This window comes from Podarcis filfolensis, assembly GCF_964270895.1.
Source record: "Podarcis filfolensis genome assembly, chromosome: 2".
NCBI classification, from domain to species: Eukaryota; Metazoa; Chordata; class Lepidosauria; order Squamata; family Lacertidae; genus Podarcis; species Podarcis filfolensis.
In genome coordinates this window covers 67,796,294-67,819,615 of record NC_139605.1, presented here as the reverse complement: position 1 = coordinate 67,819,615, position 23,322 = coordinate 67,796,294, and the positions used below count along the sequence as shown (strand labels likewise).

The following is a 23,322-nucleotide window of genomic DNA, read 5'->3' as shown; positions in this document are numbered from 1 at the left end:
TCAGTGGGATTTACTTCTGAGAAGACGCACATGAGACTGTGTTGTGAGAACATCAGTGAACATCAGTGCATTGCTTGCTGCTGCCTTGGACTGCACAGTAAAGCATTCAGCAGATGGGCTGCACATTCACAGTTGTGTGTTGGACCAGTCTCCTCCTCCTTGTCCCTCTTCATTGTCTCCCATCACCAATTCCTGGGCTCTGAGCCTTCTTCCCTTAGGATCCCCAGCAGGGCTTCCCTCTGTGACATATTCTGTGGGCCCGTGACTACTGAAATGATTTCAAGGGAACACAAGGCAGCAACAGGGGAATGAAGGCTGAGAAAGGCCCTTTCTGATTGCAATAATTTAGTCGCAGTTCTTAGGATCCAAACCTACATACAGTGGTACCTTGGTTCTCAAACTTAATGCATTCGGTCCGTCTGTTCCAAAACCAAAGCGTTCCAAAACCAAGGCATGCTTTCCCATAGAAAGTAATGCAAAATGGATTAATCCGTTCCAGACTTTTACGAACAACCCCTAAAATAGCAATTTAACATGAATTTTACTATCTAACGAGACCACTGATCCATAAAATGAAAGCAATAATCAATGTACTGTACTATAAAATAAATAAGACAGTATTGTAGATTATAAAAATTAAAATTTATTTTTTCTTCTTCCCTGCACTGATGATAGTCATTGTTTGGATGGGGGGGGGGGCTTTTACTTTTATCTATTTCTACAGTCACACAATCAGTCAGTCAGTCAGTCAGTCAATCAATCAGTAGCTGAACTGGGTTCCACACAGTCACAAAAACAAATTAATCAAAAAAGCCTCAAAAACAAAAATGGAAATTAAATAGCAAAAACAAAAGCGCCAAGCTTAATCCGTTCTGGAAGTCCAAAATGTTCAAAAACCAAGCCGCATCAGATGTTTGGCTTCCAGAACACTTACTTCCGGGTTTTCGGAGTTTGAGAACCAAAGCATTTGAGAACCAAGGTACCACTTTATATGGAGAAGCAACCAAAGGCTTATGACTCTTACACAACAACTGCTCTTTCTTAACACCTCTGCAGGACTGATTCTGCAGCAAGGCAACAAACAAATGCTGGCCTGCCCAGGAGCTGTAATTTATTTCTTAAAATAGCAGTACATGCACATTGCCTTGCCTGTAATTGAAAACCCCAGTGACAAAAGACACACACAGACTGCTATGCAACAACAAGTATTATTGGAAAGCGCAACATGTGAGCATCCAGAGATGCAATTTGAGAACACCCAAAAGGAAAGAATAGGGAAGGCTTTGTGAGCTTTGTGAGAGCTAGAGGAGATTCAGAAAGTACCCGATGCCATTATTTGTGGATTGGCCTGCCAACAGGGCCATGCTGTTGTCAGCAGCCCCAATAAAACGATTTCCCCCCATAACTGGGCTGTAGTGTAGCAGACAACACAAGATGGCTTTGCTTCTGAAACCACAGTGTACTTCTGTCTTATTATATAATGTTTGGAAGCTTGATGCAATGCTGAGCCAAGACACCATGAATTAATGTCATTCTGGAGAACTCTTAGTGAGCATTAAGTTTATAATATACAGAGACTTTAACTTCAGTGTTAATTGCATGTTATTAATTCACACTGTGTTGACAAGACAGAATCACTGCAATTGAATACATGTTGTCCTTCCCTTTGACACACTTGTATTGCTAATTGACCTGCCCACATTGATTATATTATGCAGCGCTAGGAGATGGCATTATTCCACCCCCAACCAGAACATCACACCTGCCAACTTTGCTCCCCTCTTTGTCTCTTTAGGGAATGACATAAAGGTGAAGCTAGAAGGGACTTGCCTAATTTTAATGACCTCCAGTCAAATTTCATTCCAAAAGATCTATCCACAAGCAGTCATCTGAGCATATTGAAAGTCCTACTCAGCTGGGCTCTAAGCTTTCCAAATTGCCAGATTGTTTCCATGCCAATTAATTGGGATCATGCTATGCTGCAGCTCATAGCTGCTCTTATTCCTGTTTATTTATTTTTGGTAGGTCATTGTATGTTGAAAATAGGCAGGTTAGGAACTTACTAGCGCATCTCCAATGGTGGTTCACACATGCATGTTCATCAGTTGATGACCACATGACCAAGTGATAACTTACATGTAGGATACAATCGCCACAGAGCAAACGGCATGGATCAAAATCCCACAGACATTGCTTTCATATGACTGCACATCACTAAAAACTTATTTTTGTTTAGGCACACCTACCCATGGATTTCCTTTTATTCTGTATGTTTGCTTTTAAAACTGTTGAATGTTTTACTATTTCTATTGTTTTTAAAATCCATTTTTATTGCCACTTTTGATAAATATTTCTTTAATTCCATTTTATGAAAGCTGTTTAGAGATTTTTTTTGATGCAGTGGAATATAAATCTTGCTTGGCAAATAATATAAATAATTATTTCAATCTAAATAGTTACCTGAGGGAGCAGCTTACATATTTGATGGTAAGTAATCTTTTTTTAAAAAAACAAGCAAACAAAACAGGATTTATATATCATTTAATTATCAAAACCTCCCCACGGCTTACCTAAAATATAAATTAAAATAAGCAATAAAATCCTATGTTAAAAATAAGCTGAGAGATATATTAAAAATATGTTATATTTACATGTCTGGGCAGGTTTGCCTAAACTAGAAAGTTTTCAGTAGATGCCAAAAAGAGTACAGCGAAGGCACATGCCTAATCTATTCCCCTGGAGGGAATTATTATTTGCTACAGGTGAATTTGCAAATGGCTGTTTTGCTAGCCTGATTAAAATAAACTTCTGGTCAGCTGAACACTGAAGGCACTAGAAATACTACATATAGGTTCACAAAGCTTGTCTAGCATTCAGAATCACAACTTTGTGGTAGTTTGTACCCAAATGGCAAAATGGATTCATTTATGGGAAGATCAGAAAGTCTGGGGCACAGTCTGGCAATCCTGCAGTCCCAGTTGCACACAGGAAAGCCATAAAGTTTTAAAAACCTAAGGGTAGCCATAAAACTAGACAGCATAGCTCATCAAATCCGCAAGGTTACACTTCCTTTAAACTGCTGCCAGACACAATAATAATAATAATAATTTTTTATTTACATCCTGCCCATCAGGCTGAGTTTCTCCAGCCATTCTGGGCGGCTCCCAATAGAATATTAAAAACACAATAAATACACCAAACTTTAAAAGCTTCCCTAAAGAGGGCTGCCTTCAGATGTTTTCTAAAAGTCAGGTAGTTGTTTATTTCCTTGACATCTGATAGGAGGGCATTCCACAGGGCAGGTGTCACTACCAAGAAGGCCCTTTGGAACAAGTCTGATACAACTTTGGGGAGAGTACATTAGATTTGGATTTAGTGATGTCACTGAGCTAAGATATTTATTAGGTTACAAAGCATGCTCAACAATTTTAATTTCAAAAGCCTGCCAACATCCCCAAAGGAAGGCCAGCTTAATCTTGTACAGATCAGAAGACTGATGGTGCTATATTGGTATAAGCCTGCCATAGACATGTTGTGTACATTGCTACCCCATATCAGAACTGGCAGTGGATAAAGTCCCATTCATAAGATGAACAAGTGCAGAGCAAATCTAGCTGAATACTGCATTTTGGGGTTCAACCAAATGAAGTAGATTAAAAAAGAAGTAGCTGCTTAATAAGGAGTTCTTTGACTATGTTAATTGAAGTTACAAAGTACGTAAAAGAAGAAGAAACCAAATTCCTAATGCACTCTGTTAAATCATGTTGCATAAAAGCATAGTTCCTTGAAAGGCATCCATCAAATAACAAATCTGGAATTTTGCTGTAAATCATTACTCAGGAAAAAACTGGTTCCTTGAAAAGTCATTCATTAAATCAAGCCACAAGCACACATTTTTGAGTACAACAAACTGAATTAGCAGATAACTTTATTAAATAAATATGAGTTTAAATATGAGTTTCTGTGTTGCTAAATAAAAATAACATTAATAATATTAATCATTATGATTAATAGTAATAACCTTCTTGTCACTCTAGGAAATAATTAGAGTGGTGAACTCTTATGTGTTATGTTATGTGTGGTAAGCATTTTTTCAGATCTTGCTTTCTTTTCACATTTCATGTATTGGTGGGACTTGTATTTTGGGCCTTGCAAATATGTGACTTGGGAGCTGATACTTGTTGCCATAAACGCAGAATTATGATCCCTGAATTCTTCTCCAACTTGGATTTTACTCCAAGCTGGAGAATTGCTCTTTTATCTACGTCCATCAAATATGCCCCCACTCAACTCCCTAAAAAAAAAAAAAAACAACAACTCACAAAAAGCCCTTGGGAAACCACACTTCCAGTGTGTGGCATTTACTATTGACACTTTGCTACACTGTGCAGCATCACATCAGGTTGTCAGGGATTAGTTGTGATTCCTGCATTGTAGGAAGTTGGACTAGATGACACTTTGGGTCCCTTCCAACTGTACAATTTGATGGTTCTAGGTGGCAGAGAGGTCTTCCTGCCCTCCTACCTATTCTCAGAACTGTTGAAGTGCCAGCCCATGAAGTCAAGTGAGAGCTTGTGGGGAGATTATGTGGGAGAGGAAAGGAATAAATTTGTTGAAGGGAGAGATAAGGACTCATAAGGTTGGAGTTAACTGAATTTACATTGATTCTGAAATAACCCATTTCCTTGATTACTTTGGGCTGAGGAAAGATTCCCCACCGGTTCTTACTTATAACCTTAACAGAAAGACAGACCTTTGTTCTATGATAGCTGATGCAATTCTATTGTTTCTGGACACACTCTGGTCATCTGCTTGACATTAGGAATAGCCACTCAAACGGCCAAGAAACTGTTCAGATGCAGCTCTCCAGTGGTTATGCTAGAATATAGCTCATTTTGCCTTGACAGTTGGCTACAGTTTGGTGTATGTTTAACTGCCCTATAATTTCGAACACATCTTACTAATTTTGGTCTTTCGGTAATGGTTTGCACCTGTCTTGGGTTTCATTGCCTATTTAAAAATCAATGAACCACAAATACTTGAGGCCTGCTGAAACTAACCATATTTCCTGTGACTTTGAAAAACTATTGATCCAAATATGCTCCCCAGTAACTGCATGTCAAGTCTTTATAGCAAGGTTAATTCACTTTATAGCCTTCTTAACACAGGAGGGTTTATGCTTTATTACATATCCAGTACTCCAGATAGGATGCAATGAATTTTAAAGTATCCACAGTGCAAGGCAGATTCAGTGTGTTAACCAAGCTCAGCATTCCCCATCCAACCTTCTTAAAAAGATTTTTTTTATTTATTTCAAATGGGAACACAAAAACAGAAGCTTGCACTTATTTTTGTTTGCATTTAAGAAGGGCAGAGAGTCACCAGAAAAGGTCAAATGCTATTTCTGTAAGGTTTTTGGGGTTTTTTTTTGTTTTTTTTGTCCATCTGACAAACATGGGACTGAAAAGCATTCGTGAAGCAAAATGCCACTGCTTCCGTAAGCCTTGGTGTAAAAATAAAATTCTGAAGTTCTTAATATTAGAGAAAGAATAATGTTCCAAGTCTCATGACTTCTGAACTCCTAAAAGGCAGATTATTGTTATGCAAAGTAGTCTTCCTTCAAAACTTAAGTTTAAAAGTTACATTGGATATGCTTCTGGTCCCATTGTCAACTTCCTCTAGGGTCTAATTCCTGGCAAAAGGCACATAGGAGTTAGCAAAGAGTGAGCTTCCCCTGGCTCACCTCATAGTTTCACCCTGTGAATTTTCTCAAAGAACTATCAGAAGAAAGTGAGGTCTTTCCAAGGATTCAACCAAGCTTCGGAAGGAAGCCCCTTCCATGCTAGATCTTCCCTTTCCCTTTCCCTTAACAACAGTCGAGAGAGTGAGTAAAGTCGATAGGTTTGAAATAGCTGGCATTGTATAGGCCTCTGGCTTCTGATCTCAGGTGCATCCTTAGACACTTGTGTGCATGAAATCTACTTTAATTGACTTGGGATGCACTAGGTCCTAAAATCCCCTTCAACCGCAACTGTGCGCATGCTTGGAAGCATCAAAATCTTAACCACGAGGCTTCTCAGGCCTCTAATGTCCCCTGTTATACCTGTAGATTTCCTGTCCTTTTCAAGGATGGTTAGTTTGCTTGGGAAAGGAGGGGTCTGATGGGAAGGGCTGTCAAGTGGGGGGCCTAATATAACCTGGGTCTGATCTTGAGAAGGCACTGGAACTCGGGGGCTGTATCCAATGCTAATCCTACTCAGAGACATTGAAGTTAGTAGATATGACTGACTAAGGTTCATTAACCCTGCCCTGGGGTCCCTTTTTTCTTAAAGCATTAGTAATTGCTGAAGGGGGCATTGGGGAGTGGGTTTGTTGCAGAGAATGACTTGCTCAATCATTTCTATCTCTTTCATTTTTCTGCCCCAAATGAGCCCCACAAGCCTGGTGACACCTCACGGTATCCTGGGACGGTGTCAGGGCTCCAGCATCCTAGCAGGGTTCACTTCTGACATTTCTTGTAGGCTACCCTTTAAATCATGCATCCCCTCCCGCCATTTCTTAGTACCGGTGACTGAGCGAATGCCATTTTTATTCAAACCGTTTACATACTGCCTACATTGAAACAAAACTCTTAAGTGGTAATTTTGCCCAATGCCCATAATACAGCATCCCTCTGGGGCACTGAACTGCTCACCACAATCACAGGTTAATCCCACTGAAGAGCACTAGAATAGGAGGGCGCCCAGTGCTAAGGGCCCCTTTCAAGCCTGAAGTTGGTCCTCTGTTGACTCAGCTTGCTCCCTCATGGAGTTCTAAATGCATGTTTACAAAGGTGTTGAACATGTATCTATTGCACGTCTGCTCCAAATTATCCATCCCCATCCCAGAAAAAACTGTCGTTCTTTTCAAAAAGTTGCTGGGAGAATCATACATGATTACTTTTGTATACACTCTCTAGTGTGGACCTTTGCTACGAAAGGTAAATAAGAGAAAGATGGGTGCTTTGTTTGTACAGTGGTACCTTGGGTTAATAACTTAATTCATTCTGGAGGTCCGTTCTTAACCTGAAACTGATCTTAACCTGAGGTACTACTTTAACTAATGGGGCCTCCCGCTGCCACCGCACAATTTCTGTTCTCATCCTGAAGCAAAGTTCTTAACCTGAGGTACTATTTCTGGGTTAGCGGAGTCTGTAACCTGAAGTGTCTGTAACCCGAAGCATCTGTAAGCCAAGGTACCACTGTATTCAGTCAGCGGCTTCAAATATTGATAAGCCTATTATTTACACTGATTAGCCTACTGTGGATCAGAAATAGATAACCAGTATATTGTATCTTAAAGACACATAATGTAGCAGTTGTCATGCTTTATTCTGCTGAAGGATGAACCCCAGCTTGATACAAAATGAGACCATCTCAAAAGAATTCAGAGTTAATACATACAATCTCGACTCTATTCTGAGCTCATCGCCCCAGACACTTTCTCATACCTGGTGCAGGGAAAGTTTATGGATGGGCCTCCATCAGGATCGCATTAAGCCTAGACAAGGAACTATGGAAATTTAAGAAAGGAAGGAGCTAGGGGAAAGGAAGGAACAGTGATAATGGCAAGAGGAAGGGCTTATAGTCCTGCTTTCTTAAAGAGTTCGGAGGATTTGAATTACAATGGGCTTGGGGATGAAGTGAGATTGTCATCAGAAGCTGCTGTCCAACAACAGGCATTATCATTAATTTCAGCCACACATTGCCATTACTGGAGAATCAAATGTTTAGATATGGCCCTAGAGAGGGACAATCCTTTCAAAGTTGTTGCTTATTCTCAGGTGACAGCAAGAAAACAGAGAAGAAAAATAATTTCACATAGCAATATTTGAACTCCACACTTTTATGAAAAGAATTTGTTTTGTTGCTAAACACAAACTGGAGTTCCATTACCTGCTGACAACACACAGAGGGAAAAAGTCAAGTCCATGTAGAAATCACCTTGTATACATTAAAACAAAATGCATAAGCTACAATGGCAAATTCTCAGTCCTCTCAGTGCTAAAACAAACCAACTATGATCAAGATTACACACATCAACTCCCCACTGATATATAAAGGGGAATTACAAATGATCGCTGATAAACTGTTTCTTGTGGGCTGCAAGAAATATCATGCATAATCCTCCCACTAAGAATGAAACACCACAACAATGCAGCCATCAAAGTCATCACTAAAGCAATCTTCTTCTGACATCTGTTCCATAAATTACTATTAACAACCGATGGAAGGGAGGAACCCCTATATTCTTTCAACATTTTCATGAGCATCACTCCCACATCTCCACACTAGGCACAAGAAGATAGATATTTGCCTACTAGCAAACAAAACCCTATCACAGCACTGAAATCTAATGGAAATGGAAACGTGTTTTCACCTCTAATTCTTGAAGAATTATATCTAACAAGGTATGTTTTAAAAACAACAGCACAGATCATAGAATCACAGAGCTGGACGGCACCCCCTGCAACACTACACAGTCCCCCATCGGATTTGAAACCATACCGGACCCCGCTTAGTTTTTGCAAATGTGCTAGCAGTTTTATTACTCCATTTTGACAATGCAAAGGTAAGAGTAAAAGAAGTGTGGGGACCACATGTAGTTTGTGTAAGAAATCCCTGCCCATAATTTCTTGCAGGAGAGGGTGCACCTTCCTTCATACCTAGTTTCCTTTCCCTTGCAGAATCACTTAACAATGAGATGAGCTTGAGAGTGCGCACCTTCCACAGAATTATTACCCCCCCCCCAAAAAAAAAATTCAGGCTTTGTGCCACTTTTGTCATCTGCTGCTTGGTAACAGAATGAAGAACAAATGCATTAAACTTTGCCTGGAGAAGATCCAGCTGGTTCAAGGGGCAAAAAGGTCCTTTAGGCACCCAGCAAGATGAGAGGACCATTTCTTGTCCTACGTTTGTTCTGCACATCCATATGCAGAGGATTCACTTTAGAAGTATAGATAGCAATAAAGTCACTTACGGAATGCAGTATACAGTTCTTGCAGAGTTAAGGAACCATCGTTGTTGTAATCATCAAATCGGAGAAGATCCTCTGGTGTACAATCTGAGAAAACTTCTTCCAGGTCGTCCCTTTTCATCAACTGTTGAGATCAGGAAAAGAGGTGGAATCATTAGAATTACTTAACCAAATTTAATTGAATATACTTTTAATTGCATGGAAAAACTGAACACTGGGATATTGTGGGGTGGGGAAATAGGCCATAGAAAGTACATAAGCTTGGTATGTTTAGACAAAAATCGCATTTTCTTAGGAATGTTGAGCTCTTCCTGATGTTTTCCATTATTGCTTGAAGGTTTCTACAGCTACCTTGTATGAGATCAAGTGGTTGGAAGGCAGGAGTCGCCAATAAATCACCAGGAGTCATCTTTTTTTTTTTTTTTATAAATATTTTTTTTTTCCATATAAACACAATACAACAAACATAAACATACAAGAACAAAAACAAAACAAAAAACATGTATCATTTCATATCCTAATTTCATATCCTATCTTCCCCGACTTCCTCATGCCTCCCCTTTCTGTATTCCAAATTCTTATCGATTGTTCAGCAAATCTTCCCTTATTTTAATTTAAATTTAGACTATTCTTCCTTATTTTCCTTGTCTTAACCATTACTAATAGTAACCATTTACTTTCCAGTCCAACATCATTCTAACTTTCATTAACTTTGTAATATTTCTTTAAATAGTCCTTGAATTTTTTCCATTCTTCTTGCGCTGCTTCTCTTCCCTGGTTTCGGATTCTGCTCGTCATTTCTGCCAAGCCCATATAGTCTATCACCTTCAACTGCCATTCTTCCAGTGTGGGCACCAGGAGTCATCAATCACAAATGTGATTGTTTTATGTTGCAAAATTTGTTGCAATATATAGAAATATTATACATCAAAACTAAGCTATACATGGCCATACTACATGCATGTTGTAATAGAAAAGCCAAGTTAACCCCAGCAGCAGCAGCAGCAGCAGCAGCAACAACAACAACAACAACTTTGTATGAAGTAGGCAAAAATGTCTCAAAAGCCAATCAGGAATCATTCAGAGAGTTCCTATTTAACACCTAAACTGGCTAATCCCCTACTTCCAAAAACTTCGGGTAGGCATAAGCCTACATTCAGACCCACATAAATGTGTGACAACGCAATACATGGAAGTCTCATGATACCATTTCAAAGATGGGGTGGGGGCAAACATGAGAATGCAGAAGGCCAAGATCCAAGTCACCAAGGATATGGTCAAAGAGTGCTTCATGTTCTTCATGATATCAGATGTGGCTCATTTCACTGGTGACAATGTCAAGTAATAATGCTACAAACATGACCCTTCATCCACCATGTAAAATAGTCAATAAAAGTGAAATCAACCACAACTTCCAGGGTCTACCTTTTAAAGATAGAAATTTCCCTTTGTCTGCTTTTGTATTGAAAATTGATTGTTTTCACAATACTGACAAGCTCCTTTGATTTAATGCCAGGAAAGAAATCACTTTAGCAGTTATGAATTTAGCAGATTTATGAATGTGACCCTACAGACACAGCTTTAAATGAAAATAATATTTCAATTACCATAGCTGTTAATGGGCTTGTATACTCAGAAGTTTATCTGATATTTCACAAGAATAAGGCTGATGTGTGTGTGGTGGATTTCAATCAAATGTTTTTAGTGGCTAAGACTGAATTTGTATCATGAATTAAAAGAACAAAAAATGACCTTCTACTTATTTATTGCTAGGGGCGCTTTTCTCTCTGAAAAGAATTATTTGACATTAATTGAAGCAAATAAGTTGGCAATTCTCCAAAGGCTAAATTCCACTTTCCCTTAACTTTCCCTCTTTTTTTTTAACCAGTTCAATACTGGGTAGGGAGAAAGATTTGGCAGATGTGTTGCAACAAAAATATGGTCTACATTAAAAACAACAACAACCTATCCTTCCTTTCAACCAAGTTAACTAAACTAACAGAAGCAATTATCATGTTCCTACATTAATTTTTGATGAATCCTGTATAATTGTTATGGCTTCTCATTTAATATCATTGTTATAGCTTCTCATTTATTTATCAGTATACAATATACAAGAACACTGACAGTGTATACTGACAGTATATCCTCTGCCCAGACTGTCATCTTATACAAAGCCCTGTTACATGCAACAGTTACATGCCAAATTTGACATATGTAAGAGAGCCTAGGAAGTGATACATCATATATAACTACATGCCATATGAGAATAACTATGATGTGGAAGTCAGTATGGGCTATGAAAACAAAGCAGTGGCCTCCTGCCAAATCCTCTGCAAACCTGGAACATAAGAATATATGAATCTGTCTTGCGCTGAGTCAGAGCATTGCTCCATCTAGCTTGGTATTGTCTATAGTTGCTGGAAGCACCTCTCCAGGATTTCAGGCAGGGACTTCTCCCAGTCCTACCTGGGGATGCCAGGGATGCCACAATGCAAGGCAGATGCTCTACCACTGAGCTATGCCCTTTCCCTAACTGGACACAGCAGAAAGAAGGCTGCATTTGTTCCCCTGATCCAAAGGTTGAATAAACATGGGTAAACATCCCATGGGTAAATAGCCTATGAAGATAGTGTCCCTTCCATCTCTTTACTTTCTCTTGTGTGACTTACTGGCTGCCATTTACTCCTGTAAAATTTTGCACTTTGCAACATCACTGCAGCATATGGGGAAATGGCCAGCCAGACCTTCCTCTGGCTTGTCTGGATTCCACTGCCAGGGAATGCATACAAGGGTGCAATGCTTCAGGGACTGAAATATAATAGGTTCCTGAAACAAAGGAGTCCTCCCTCCACTTCCCTTCATAAAAACAATAGGTCTCTCTCTCTCTCTTCCTCCTTAAGCCAGATCATGTTACACTTTTGAATGACCAAAGAGAGAGCCCTAGATTTACGTAGTTGTGCAGATATGAGCATATTTTACTCTAAGTGAAAGGCACTGCAAGTATCACAGAACAGGTATGCCCCATGCCTCAGAGGTGTTCCTGAGTGAATGTCCTTCTTTTTCTCCTTATAAACAAATGGTTTTTGTTTAGCCCTAAGGGAGAGAAGTAAAGTGCTCACTACTCGGCCCAGCTGAAATTCAAGGCATATGAGAACACAGCTCATGTCTCTGTGCTCATGAGCCTTGGCAATATCCAAGCCCTCCCTCCAAACAAATAAATCTGCTAAAATGATGGGAATTCTGCTCGCAAGATAATGAAAACCACTTCTTTCATTCCATTGTAACATGCATCATATATAGTAGCTACTCCTAATGCCTGATTACATTTGCATTTCGCTTTGTCAGTGCATCACACACACACACAAAATGACATTTTTCAGTTTTTTCAAGCCTGAAAAATATCACATTTCTGCTCAACCAATTAGTGCTCATTCATGAATTTAGCAGACATTGGATGTTATATGGTCTTTCCTTCTTTGATCTATCATAACAACTCAGCCAAAGAGGTGATTTCACAAAACTTCTCATTCAAAACATCTCAACATGCCATGTTATTGTGACAATTGAGTTGTGCAGCTATTTAATCCTTTCAAGGTGGGACTTACTAGGAGTACATTCCAGCACATAAACAAACAAAACAGATGGAGAAAGAAATATTGTGTAAGGGCTAATCAACATTTCAGTTAGGATGCTTATTAGCCAAATCCATTATGTGGTTCCCACCCTCTCCTCTCCCTCCTTAGTTCAGGGAACTTAGGGATGGGGCAATATTTGCCTTTTTCTGGTCTTTTGCAGAAGGTAAAGCAGCATCTTGCTGACTCCTGAAAACTCTCAAAAAAATATAGCCCAGCAGAGCTCATTCCATTGAAAATTCACTCCTGAAAATTTGCAGAGGAAAAGGAGAGAAACTACCCAGCAAATCTCCTAAGAACATTAGAAGAGCTTGTTGGATCAGGCCAGTAGCTCATCTTGCCCAGTCAGATGCCTGTAGGAAACCAACGATCAGAACATGAGAACAAGAGCCTCTCCCCTCTTGTGGTTTTGAGCAACTGTGTCATCTTACAAGAACAAATGGAATCCTCCTTAATGAGGGTCCTGGTTGCACGCGGGCCCCTAAGGCACCGCCGCTAGGAGAGTTGTTTCCGGGCGTGGCCCAAGCTTTAACCGTTGGGCCCCAGGATCACACCAGGCTGTTTGGGCCAATTGGGCCAGTTGGTGTGAAGTTTTTTTCAGGGGAAGGGCTCGGGGGCCTCGAAGCACGAATGAACATGCTGGATCAGATCAAGGGTCCATCCTTCTTCCTGGTTAGCTGGATCTTTCTCAAAAATGCATAATCAGGGCATGATGGGAATAACCTTCCACAACATGATGATAAAGACAATATCACTTTGTGTGTGTGTGTGTGTGTGTGTGTGTGTGTGTGTCTCACCACCATATATCTAAACTGATCTATTGTCAATCAACACTTCTGCCGCTACAAAAGGATATTGTACATGTGGGACAGAAACTGTTGTTAATGAAATTTTTAGTATTAGAGCATCTCAGAGGAAGGAGGGAGAATCTATGCTGATTTTCATATTTAAATATTTTTCAATGCAAATAAAATCTGATATCTGTCAGTGAGCAGGGCATGTTTAAAAAAGATGATTGCAGACGCAAACCTATATTTGCCAGAGAGCTAAGGAGGGAAAAAAAAACGTGGCATAGAAAATTCTTATTTTGCAAAATATCCTTAACAATATAAAATAATGCCACCGCTTCCTGAGGCAGATGGGAGAAAAGTCAGCTACGGCAAGATATTTCATAGTCTAATTTTCAGCAGAGTTTTACAAACAGCTAGTCTCTTGAGGATTCCACTGTGGTTACACTCAATTTACACTTTGAATGGGAAATGCAGTCCACTTCATAATTTGATTTTCATTGAACAACAAACCCACCTGAGCCAATTCAGAGCTGCTGAGGTGCCCATCACCATTTATATCCAAGTGGTTAAACATATCTTCAACTAAGAAGCGCTTCTGGATTCTCTCATCTCCTGGGTGATTTTGTTGCCTCTGCTGGTGAGATTGAAGGTCCAGCAGGATACCTTTCAGTTGACGGTAGTCTGCCATTGTACACGTGTCACCTGAAAGATAAAATAGGATTATGTGACTGCATGCCTCTCCCTGCTTGATCTGCTAAAAGACTGCACTTCTACGGAGCCAGAAAAGGTGCCGCCCAAAGGGAGATGCCCTGCACCTACTGAGGTTTTCAAAAGCAATGCTTTAAGATGATCCTAATGAGATGCCCTTTCATAAAGACAAGGTTTTTCCCCTCCCTAAATCCTACCTCCAAGAAACTTCATCAGTATCTCACTTTACAGATTATACGGCTTCACTCAGCAGACAACCGTGTAAAATGTAATATCTGCTGAATGCATTAAATGTCCTCTAGATGCTTTTTTTAAAGTATCCTTATTTGCCCCCACATAGTCGCAGTTTATGCACCGCTGCGTTTCCACAGTGCAGTCCGGTTTTTCTAATATATAAGGAGAAGATTAGAGTGGCTTTGAAGTGGTGATCATAACTAACTGAGTCTCAAGGCGTGAACTGCTGATTATCAGACGGAAGTGCTGCGGTATCATTTGCACACTGTAAATATGCCATTTACAAGCTGAAACTCAAATTACCAAACTCGAAAACCATTAGTTCTGCGGCTGTGTTATATTACAAAAGTTTCAAAAGGTGTTTTTTTAAAAAATAAACAAATAAATAAAAATAAAAGAAGCAATGTACTTGGTAACATCTGCAAAAAGAACTCCCTGCTGTAGAAGGGAGCACAACTAGCCTAATCAAAGACTTGAACTCAGCTGGCCAGGTACATAGCACTGTAAAGCAAAGAGGATGGAGGGCAACTCCAAATCTTCCCAGACGTTTGCCTCGGATATAAGATATCCTGATTTCCATTGGACTGACTCCTGATAATGAGTTCAAGATTAGGATGATAGGATATGAAACCAAAATGGGGCTTCTGCTGGTTTGCCGCTGCTCTTTTCCCCTTTCTGTCAGTGGAGGTTGGGACAGGGACCAGTGTAGTGTGTAGGGGACCACTCATGTTCAGAATAAAAAGATCCCATAAGTAAGTCTGACTGGGGAAACAGTGGACAGATATGGAGTAACACTGAAGCAGAGTATATATTAGTGGAGGAGCCAACATTTTGTTACAACCAGAGGCGTAGGAAGGGGGTGCGGGGGGTGCGGGGGGTGCAGACCAGACCAGGTGTCATCGCTGAGGGGGGTGACGACTCCTAAGCCTACCCCGAGCCGTTGATGTGGCGGGGTGACAAAAAAATTTCCACACTGGGTACCACCTGACCTTGCTACGTCTCTGGGTACAATTGTATCCTTTCAAGAACAACTATGTTCTAAAGAGTGTTTTTATGTGCATTTTGTTGAACACGTTTAGAAACCTCCCTGGTAAAACAGAGTTTCTGGTTGTGGTAAGGTTTCTAAGACTGTTAAACAGAACATGCTCCTAAACTCTCTATACTTTTCACATAAAAATGCATGAAGGTCCCAAAAAAGATTCTGCATGCCTGTGGGAATGCTGGGAGGCAGATCGTTTTAGCTCTTGGGTCTTTGGGTGAATCGTGCTTTAATGGAAACTCAAATCATGGAAGAAGAAGAACACTAAGAGAACAGAAACTCTTCCTTTTAAAACCCCACTCCCACAATAAGTAGAGCTGCACACTGTAATTGGTATATTAATCAACTAAAGCTTTAGGCAATTAATCAAAGGATGCCACTTTTAATCAGTAAGTGCAGATTTTCATCAGTGGGGCTGTGAGTTAATAGCACAGTTGTTATGTAACCATTTTAGCTCTGGTTTATCTATTTGAGAGGAATGGGGGGGGGGATACTAAAAGTGGCCTTTCCCTTTGCCCATCAGCACTGGATTTTGTTTATGGGGTTGTAAATTATTATACACTTCCTTCACTGTCTCAGTATACATTGTGGTGATGGGCAATTCAGCAAATGTAATTTAATCAATGTAAATTTAATTGACTAATGAACACAGTAATTGGTGACATGCCATTTAATTAATCAAAAAAACATTATTTAGGCTGCAGTCCTAAGCACCCTTACTAGGCAGCAAGGCCTACAGATTTCAAAGAATGGCAATGTTTTGGTTTGTACAGGCAGTGCTTCTGATATGTGTTCGTTTGAGCACATGCACATCTCACCAAACCCGGAAGTGACCTGAAAATATCACAATTAAGGGGTGGAATGGGCCGTGGTGGCGCAGGGTGGGGGTGGAACGGGGTGTTTGCAGGATTTTTTAACGGTGTTTCAAATATATATGATTTCACTTAAATGTGTGATAGCGTGGAATGTAACCCCCACGTAAATTGGGAGTTGCCTGTATATTGTTTTGGGAAGTGTGAATTGAGTAGCTTCACTTTTAACTGTGAACTGAACCAAACTCATCTCCCACCCCCAGTAGGCATAGCATGATCCCACCCAAGCATAGCATAAGACCTGTCTACCTTCTATCATATGAATCTGTCCAATAACGCCTCCGGAGAGAAGCTCATCTGGATCCATTTTCGATCTCTTCCCAGTGCAAAAGTGACTGGAAATTTTATTTGCCCAGTTTTTCCAGTATCTTGTATATCTGGTTTTAGCAGTTGTTTTATACATAGTCTGGCTTTCATTGATTTCCATGCTTTGTACTATTTTTATTGCTGTATTTTCTTGTGCTGTTTTACTCTGTGTGTAAGTTGTATTGAAAGTTTATGCTGCAGCATAGCTGGCAATTTAGTCAATACATAGTGTGGGATTCAACTAAGTTGTTGCATGCATGGAACAAGGTCCATTTGCACAACATGACCATCTCCTTGCCCTATGCATCTTTGGTGTCCCTTAAATCTGCTTTGGGGAGTTGGAGGAACCCTCTGAACAAAATTAGGTGGTCACATAGAGAGACCTCGTTCCCCATATGCATACCACACTCAGCACTACATTGAATTTTACCCATGCGGTTGTATTCCATTGAGACCTACTCAAGGTAAACCCACTAGAATTAAAGTACCTAAGTTAGTCATGTGCATTAATATCAATGGGTCTATTCTATGTATCCAGTGGCCAGGAGTGCCTTCCATCAGCTTCGGCTGGTGGCCCAGCTACACCCCCCTCTGGACAGGGATTGCCTAACTACTATTGTCTATGCTCTGGTAACCTCAAGGTTAGATTACTGCAATGCATTATACGTAGGGCTGCCTCTGAAGACAGTTCGGAAACTTCAGCTAGTGTAGAATTCAGTGGCCAGGCAGTACGGTTTGAGCATATTACGCTGATCTTGGTCCGACTGCACTGGCTACCAATTAGTTTTTGGGCCCAATTCAAAGTGCTGGTTTTGATCTATAAAGCATTAAACAGCTCAGGACCACAATACCACAAGGACTGCCTCTTTCCATGTGAACCTACCCGGACCCTGAGATCATCTTCTGAGGCCCTTCTTTGTGTGCTTCCTTCTCGAGAGGTCCAGAGGGTGGCAACATGAGAATGGGCCTTCTCTGCAGTGGCTCTCCATCCATGGAATGCTCTCTCCGTGGAAGTTCACCTGATGCCTTCATTATACACCTTTAGGCACCAGGCAAAACGTTCCTTTTTAACCAGGCCTTTGGTTGATCTGATTTACATCCTATGCCCTTTTAAAATGTGTTTTTTGTGGGGGAGGGGGGCTATTGGGTTGTTGTTTTTATTTTTATTATGTATCTTGTGGTTTTATATCTTGATTTTATTCTGTGAACTGCCCTGAGACCCCCAGGTATAGGGCGGTATGTTAACAACAACAACAACAACAAGTAGGAATAATATTGGCTATAACCCTTAATGTACATATAAATATCTCAAACATAAGACGGTGGTGTCTTCCTCACCTAAAGAGAGTGAAATCCCCATATTTAAAACGACATTGAAAAAGGATTCAAATGACCGGTTCAAGACAGAGCTAGCACTTGATAAGCTACTCATGTTTCAGTTTGTCTTTTATGAATAGGTGTCTCTTTTTATATGAATGGCTAATCACAGGGAGCATTTCTACTCAGCCAATTTATCCTTTAATATCATCCTGTGAGACGCATGGCTACCCCTCCGCCTGCATAGATAAAAATCACTGCTTGACACCTCTAGCACATCAGAGCATCACTTAAGTCCTATTCAGGCACCCCCCCCCAGCCACAATTAAAAGCACATAAGGAAAGGGGAGGGGGTAGGCTGGCAATCTCTGCCCCTTCAGCGTTGAAGGGTAGCTTGAGCTCAGGTTCTTTAGGGCTTTAGAACTAAAACTTTAAATCTGACCCAGCCCCATATTGGCAGCCATTGCAACTCCTTTAATGGTGCTATAATGTGTACATACTGTAGCAAGATGTCCTACTCAGCAACCCAGCAACTTCTGTACTCATGGAGGCTCCTTGCGCAACTCAGAACTCACAGTTTAGAAGCTGCCTTGGTTGGTACACCAGCTATGACCATTCCTGGTCCAGGTCAGCTTCAGCTCTGGGGTTCATGCATTGGTAACTTGAAGACTAGACTGCTGTAATGCTCTCTATGTGGGGCTGCCCTTAAGGTTGGTCCAGAAGCTACACAGGTTTCTGGTAGAAGGGCTCAGTAAGAATACCAACCATCTAGCATTTATCCCTGTCCCTACTTTTGCCTCAGGTTTGCTATCAGATATTGTGTTTAATAAGTATCATTGCATTTAATACATCAAGCAGAGAGAGAGAGTGAGAGAGAGTTAAAAGCTTTCTTTTCCCCAAGGGACACTTAATGGAACAGTTAACACAGAGACCATTTCTATTCAATATTATCGTTCTTTTTACCACACATATTAAATGAAAATTAAAAATTACATATGCATAAGAATCAGAACAAAAGAGAAAAAGAAATGGATTGGATCCAGAGTGCCCTTTGAGGGAAGGGGAGGGCTACGATCCAGTGGATGTGCCTTCTGGAGGAGGAAGAAGGGTGATTTTCACCAAAGCCCACTTTCGCCTGCCATGCCACCACCCGCTCTGTTTCAAATAGGGGTGGGAGTTGGTGGGATTTGATTGAGTTCACATTGAAAGGCAAACCTACCTAATTCACACACTTTCCAAAACAATGCATGAACTGAACATCCTTTAAAATCTGCACTTCTTTGAATTTTGCAGCGCAGTTCTCCAGACACGAAAGTGTGTGCATAAAATGCATGCATTTGTGAAAATAATGAACAAAAACATTATATATGGGGAACTGGTTTTGCAAAGGAGGATTTTGTACTAAAATGCAGATGAATTTCCCTGAGGACTTTTTTAAACCAACCAACCAACCAACCAACCAACCAACCAACCAACCAACCCACAAATAGTTATAGAATGCAGAAAACTGCAGATTGGAAAAATGAAAAACAGAGAGAAAGCAAAACTGAGAGATTCGGCCACCCCTGATGCCTCTGTGTTCTCTTCCAATGCTGCAAGGGAGTTTCTGCATCTCCAGCAAGCAACCTTCTAGGAGACCAAAGGAGCATTTGTGATGGAAGAGTTCCTCCTGTGTGGCTGATGCGAATTCTAAGAAGTAGAATTCCTGGCACCACTTTCTTCAAAAGCTTTACCCAAACTCCTGAAAGTGGCTTCCCTTCCTGCACTGTTCAACTGGGTGGCTTTATTTTTTTAAAAAAAAATCCTGTAACTTCCTTACCTTCTCCACAAAAGGGTTCTTAAAATCCTATTTGAGATGTTTGTATAGGGCTTAGCAAGGGCAGTGGCTACTCTCTGCTTATCATTTCCCTTTACCCTCTTGCTGCTGTCAATGACACTTGTAATCTTCTTACGCTGTGCTTGGAATCCACTAGCTTTATCTACTAAATACTCTCACTTCTTAGGTTTTATTTGGCAGCACCAGTGGCTCATACAAATGTGTCCCCTTTCCGGCACTATAACTGTTGCTGCTAAGACAGATAGAATAATGAAACACCATTTTTTTTTATTAAAAAAATGTGCTCTCACAAATGTGTTCTTTCCTCTGCTTTGTTAAGTGCCCTCCAGCAGTTTCCTTTCCTTCACAACACGAATTCATTATTAGCAATTTATCTCATTTCAGAATATCCTCATTGGTGAGTCTTTTTAATAGGTAGCTCACAGCTGGGTTGCCTTGTTAGCAACTCCCAAGGACTCCTGATTCTTTCATAAATTGAACCTATATTCTATGTGCTACATTAGCTGGTTTTATGTCTTTTGAGGTACACCTTTGAGTTTGACCACCTGGTGTCCAAACCAGAAACATGGGTGTCAGTTTTCATCCATTTCCCCATCCCAAGGCAGGTTTTGAGAGACACAGCCACTTTGAAGACATTAAAGCTTTAGAAACATTTCACTGGAGCGTGAGGCAATCAGGTGGTGTTAAAATGACTGGATACAAGTTTCTTGCCCTCTGGGTTGAAAATATCTCTGATAACTTCTGCTCTCAAAGGCTCGGGGTGGAATTCAACTTTGCACTAAGGAAATTGTTCCATCAGCATAAGTATTTCTGATTGCTAGATGGAACAATCTCCCCTCCCCCTGCAACCTGTTCTGGGAGCTCTTCCAACCCCCCAGACCAGATTTTAGGGGGGTCATGGATGGGGAAGGGGAAAATCCTGTTTGCTTTTATTTGCCCCTTTCATGAGCTCCTTCATGGGTAGCTTAGATGCATGGGTGGATGGGGGAGAAGGACTGCCCCTCTCCTGACACCCACAGGTTTTGCAGGTTTTTGCAAAGGGGTGTCTGTGCACGTACAGCTGTACTCATGCTGGTGTTGCTTGAGATCAGAAACTCTGGATCATCAGAGACCAGGGCCAGCAGGGTGTGGCAATGCCAAGCGAAGGGCCAGTGTGTGCATTCAACCTTTGGCAGGAAGGCTGGTGACTAAGCATTTCAGCGCTGTTTATAATAGCTATAAATAATATCTAATCAGTGTGGCTACACCAACTGAAGAAACACTGCAGTGTGACACACTACTCATTTGCAGAGTCTGTTGGGCATGGTGGCTCTCACTGTTTTTAATGTTCCCCTGCCCAACATTTTGCTTTTCATTACAACCTGGGGCAGAAAAGCCCTGAATTTCATGGTCTTTCCAAATCTCATTTCATGACCTATAATTCAGGGGCTGCTTAAAGTTTCATTGGATCTGTATGGAAATTATGTTGAAAAATCCATCCCTTGTTTTCCAGGTCTCTTTATAATTGGATTTATTTATTTATTTTAAGTCTTTAACACAACCTAATTACATGTGTTTGTACTTTCAAAGTTATCTGTCTCACCTCTAATCATCAGGACTCACCAAATATATATCATGTAGCCACTCAATTAACAATAAATTGTAACAGCACTCTGGAGCCTTTTTTAAGCAAAATTCCTGTCCCTTTCCCCTTCTAGAATATGATTGATGCTAGTGGGGGCCAACACATCTCCCACTCTGAAGTGCCACTTCTGTTTCTTCAGGTCTTTTTGATGATATACAAATATTACACATAAGATACATCCACTGCAATGATTTCAATACATTTCCCTAGCAGAGGTCTTCACTGTGAGCATAATAGCATGTACTGAAACTACATTCAAAAATCACGCTTCCACTCCAATGGACAGATTTCCCCCATTTTTCTTATTTCATTCCTTGATTTCGAAATTAGGCATGCATGCACGCTGTATAAAATTAAGGAGGAGTGGAAGCTTCCTGTTTTCCTATATTCCAGCTTTCATAGGCATGCGTATTTGTGTTTTGTGTGTGTTTCATGGAACAATTCAGGATTCCTGTTGGATTGGTTCCACTTCAGAAATAAGATGGGGTAATTTAGATCTCCAAAATCCAGAGGGAAATTCAGAAAAGGAAAACTTCAGAAGCATTGCTTCCAATGGAGCCAAGAACCCAAGCCTTATTCATGGTGTGTATATATATATATATATATATATATATATATATATATATATAGGGCTCCTCCCAGGGGAACTGGGGTCCTCATATGTAGGCCTACATCAGATTGATGCTCTTCACACATCAGTCAGGGACGATAGCCAGCACACATGTTGGCATCGGGGGAACATTCTGAATAGCCCTTTCACGTGTTCAGTCTCCATGTGTCTTAAGAACTTCAATAGGGTTCTTAGTGAGCACAAAGCAACAGTACCTTCATATACTGCCAGAGGTGCTCTCTGAAGACACTTAAAAAAAGAAAAAGAATCTGTTTACATGTTTTATAATCTCCCAATATTCATGCGGTTTCAAAAAATGAAAAACACAGACTTTCAGGCTCTTGATTGCAAAAAGGCTCCGTAAATATTAATGTCCATCAAATTTACATGCTCTGTTCACAGAGGCCTATTCCCCCCTCTTTTTTTGTCTTCTCTTACACAGCAGCCACACAAATCATTCTGTTTAGCACTTCTGCATGCTTTGGCAGATAAAATATTGATCAGCCTGCCAAGAATCATAGAGCGTGGTCCTGTTTTTATGTCAGGACTTGGCAATGAACTACATTTATCAAGCCCATCCTCCCAGAGAATGGTAAGTGGTCCCAAGGTGGTTGTCACCAATGGAAGCGAAGGCTCAGAAAAAGCTCAATATGGAGGCCAAATGGCCGAAATATTGGGAAATATTGGAACAAGAAGGAGACAAATTGAAATTGCAGAGTTTTGAGAAATTAAAAGATAAAGTGCGAGACTGGCTTCATTATTATCAAATAAGAGAGGCCTATAATTTGGATAAAAAAATTGGCTTCCAGGTGGAAAAATCAAAATTGGAAACAGAACTGTTAGATCCCAAAACTAAGATACTTTCAAGAATGTATAACTTGCTGTTAAAATGGAATACGCAGGATGAAACGGTTAAATCTGCTATGATCAAATGGGCACAAGATATTGGTCACAACATTATGTTTGCTGACTGGGAACAGTTGTGGACCACCGGTATGAAATTTACGGCATGCAATGCCTTAAGAGAGAATATTATAAAAATGATATACAGGTGGTACATGACACCAGTCAAGCTTGCAAAAATCTATCATTTGCCCGCTAATAAATGTTGGAAATGCAAAGAAAATGAAGGTACATTCTTTCACCTTTGGTGGACGTGCCCAAAGATTAAGGCTTTCTGGGAAATGATATACAATGAAATGAAAAAGGTATTTAAATATACCTTCCTGAAGAAACCAGAGGCCTTTCTCCTGGGCATAGTCGGCCAATTGGTGCCAAAGAAGGATAGAACTTTCTTTATGTATGCAACAACAGCAGCAAGAATACTTATTGCA

General features: G+C 40.4%; 1 protein-coding gene across 3 annotated transcripts in view; it reads right to left on the bottom strand.

The window, feature by feature from the left end:
* FSTL4 (follistatin like 4) overlaps nucleotides 1-23,322 on the bottom strand; it is a 340,016-nt gene that overhangs the window by 129,963 nt on the left and 186,731 nt on the right. For all 3 annotated transcript variants that reach the window (XM_083600096.1, XM_083600097.1, XM_083600098.1), the window contains exons 5-6: nucleotides 13,956-14,143; nucleotides 9,019-9,139 (exon numbers count right to left, since the gene is read on the bottom strand). In XM_083600096.1, coding sequence (XP_083456222.1) covers nucleotides 9,019-9,139; nucleotides 13,956-14,143 — 309 coding nt within the window. The remainder of the gene's footprint in view (nucleotides 1-9,018; nucleotides 9,140-13,955; nucleotides 14,144-23,322) is intronic.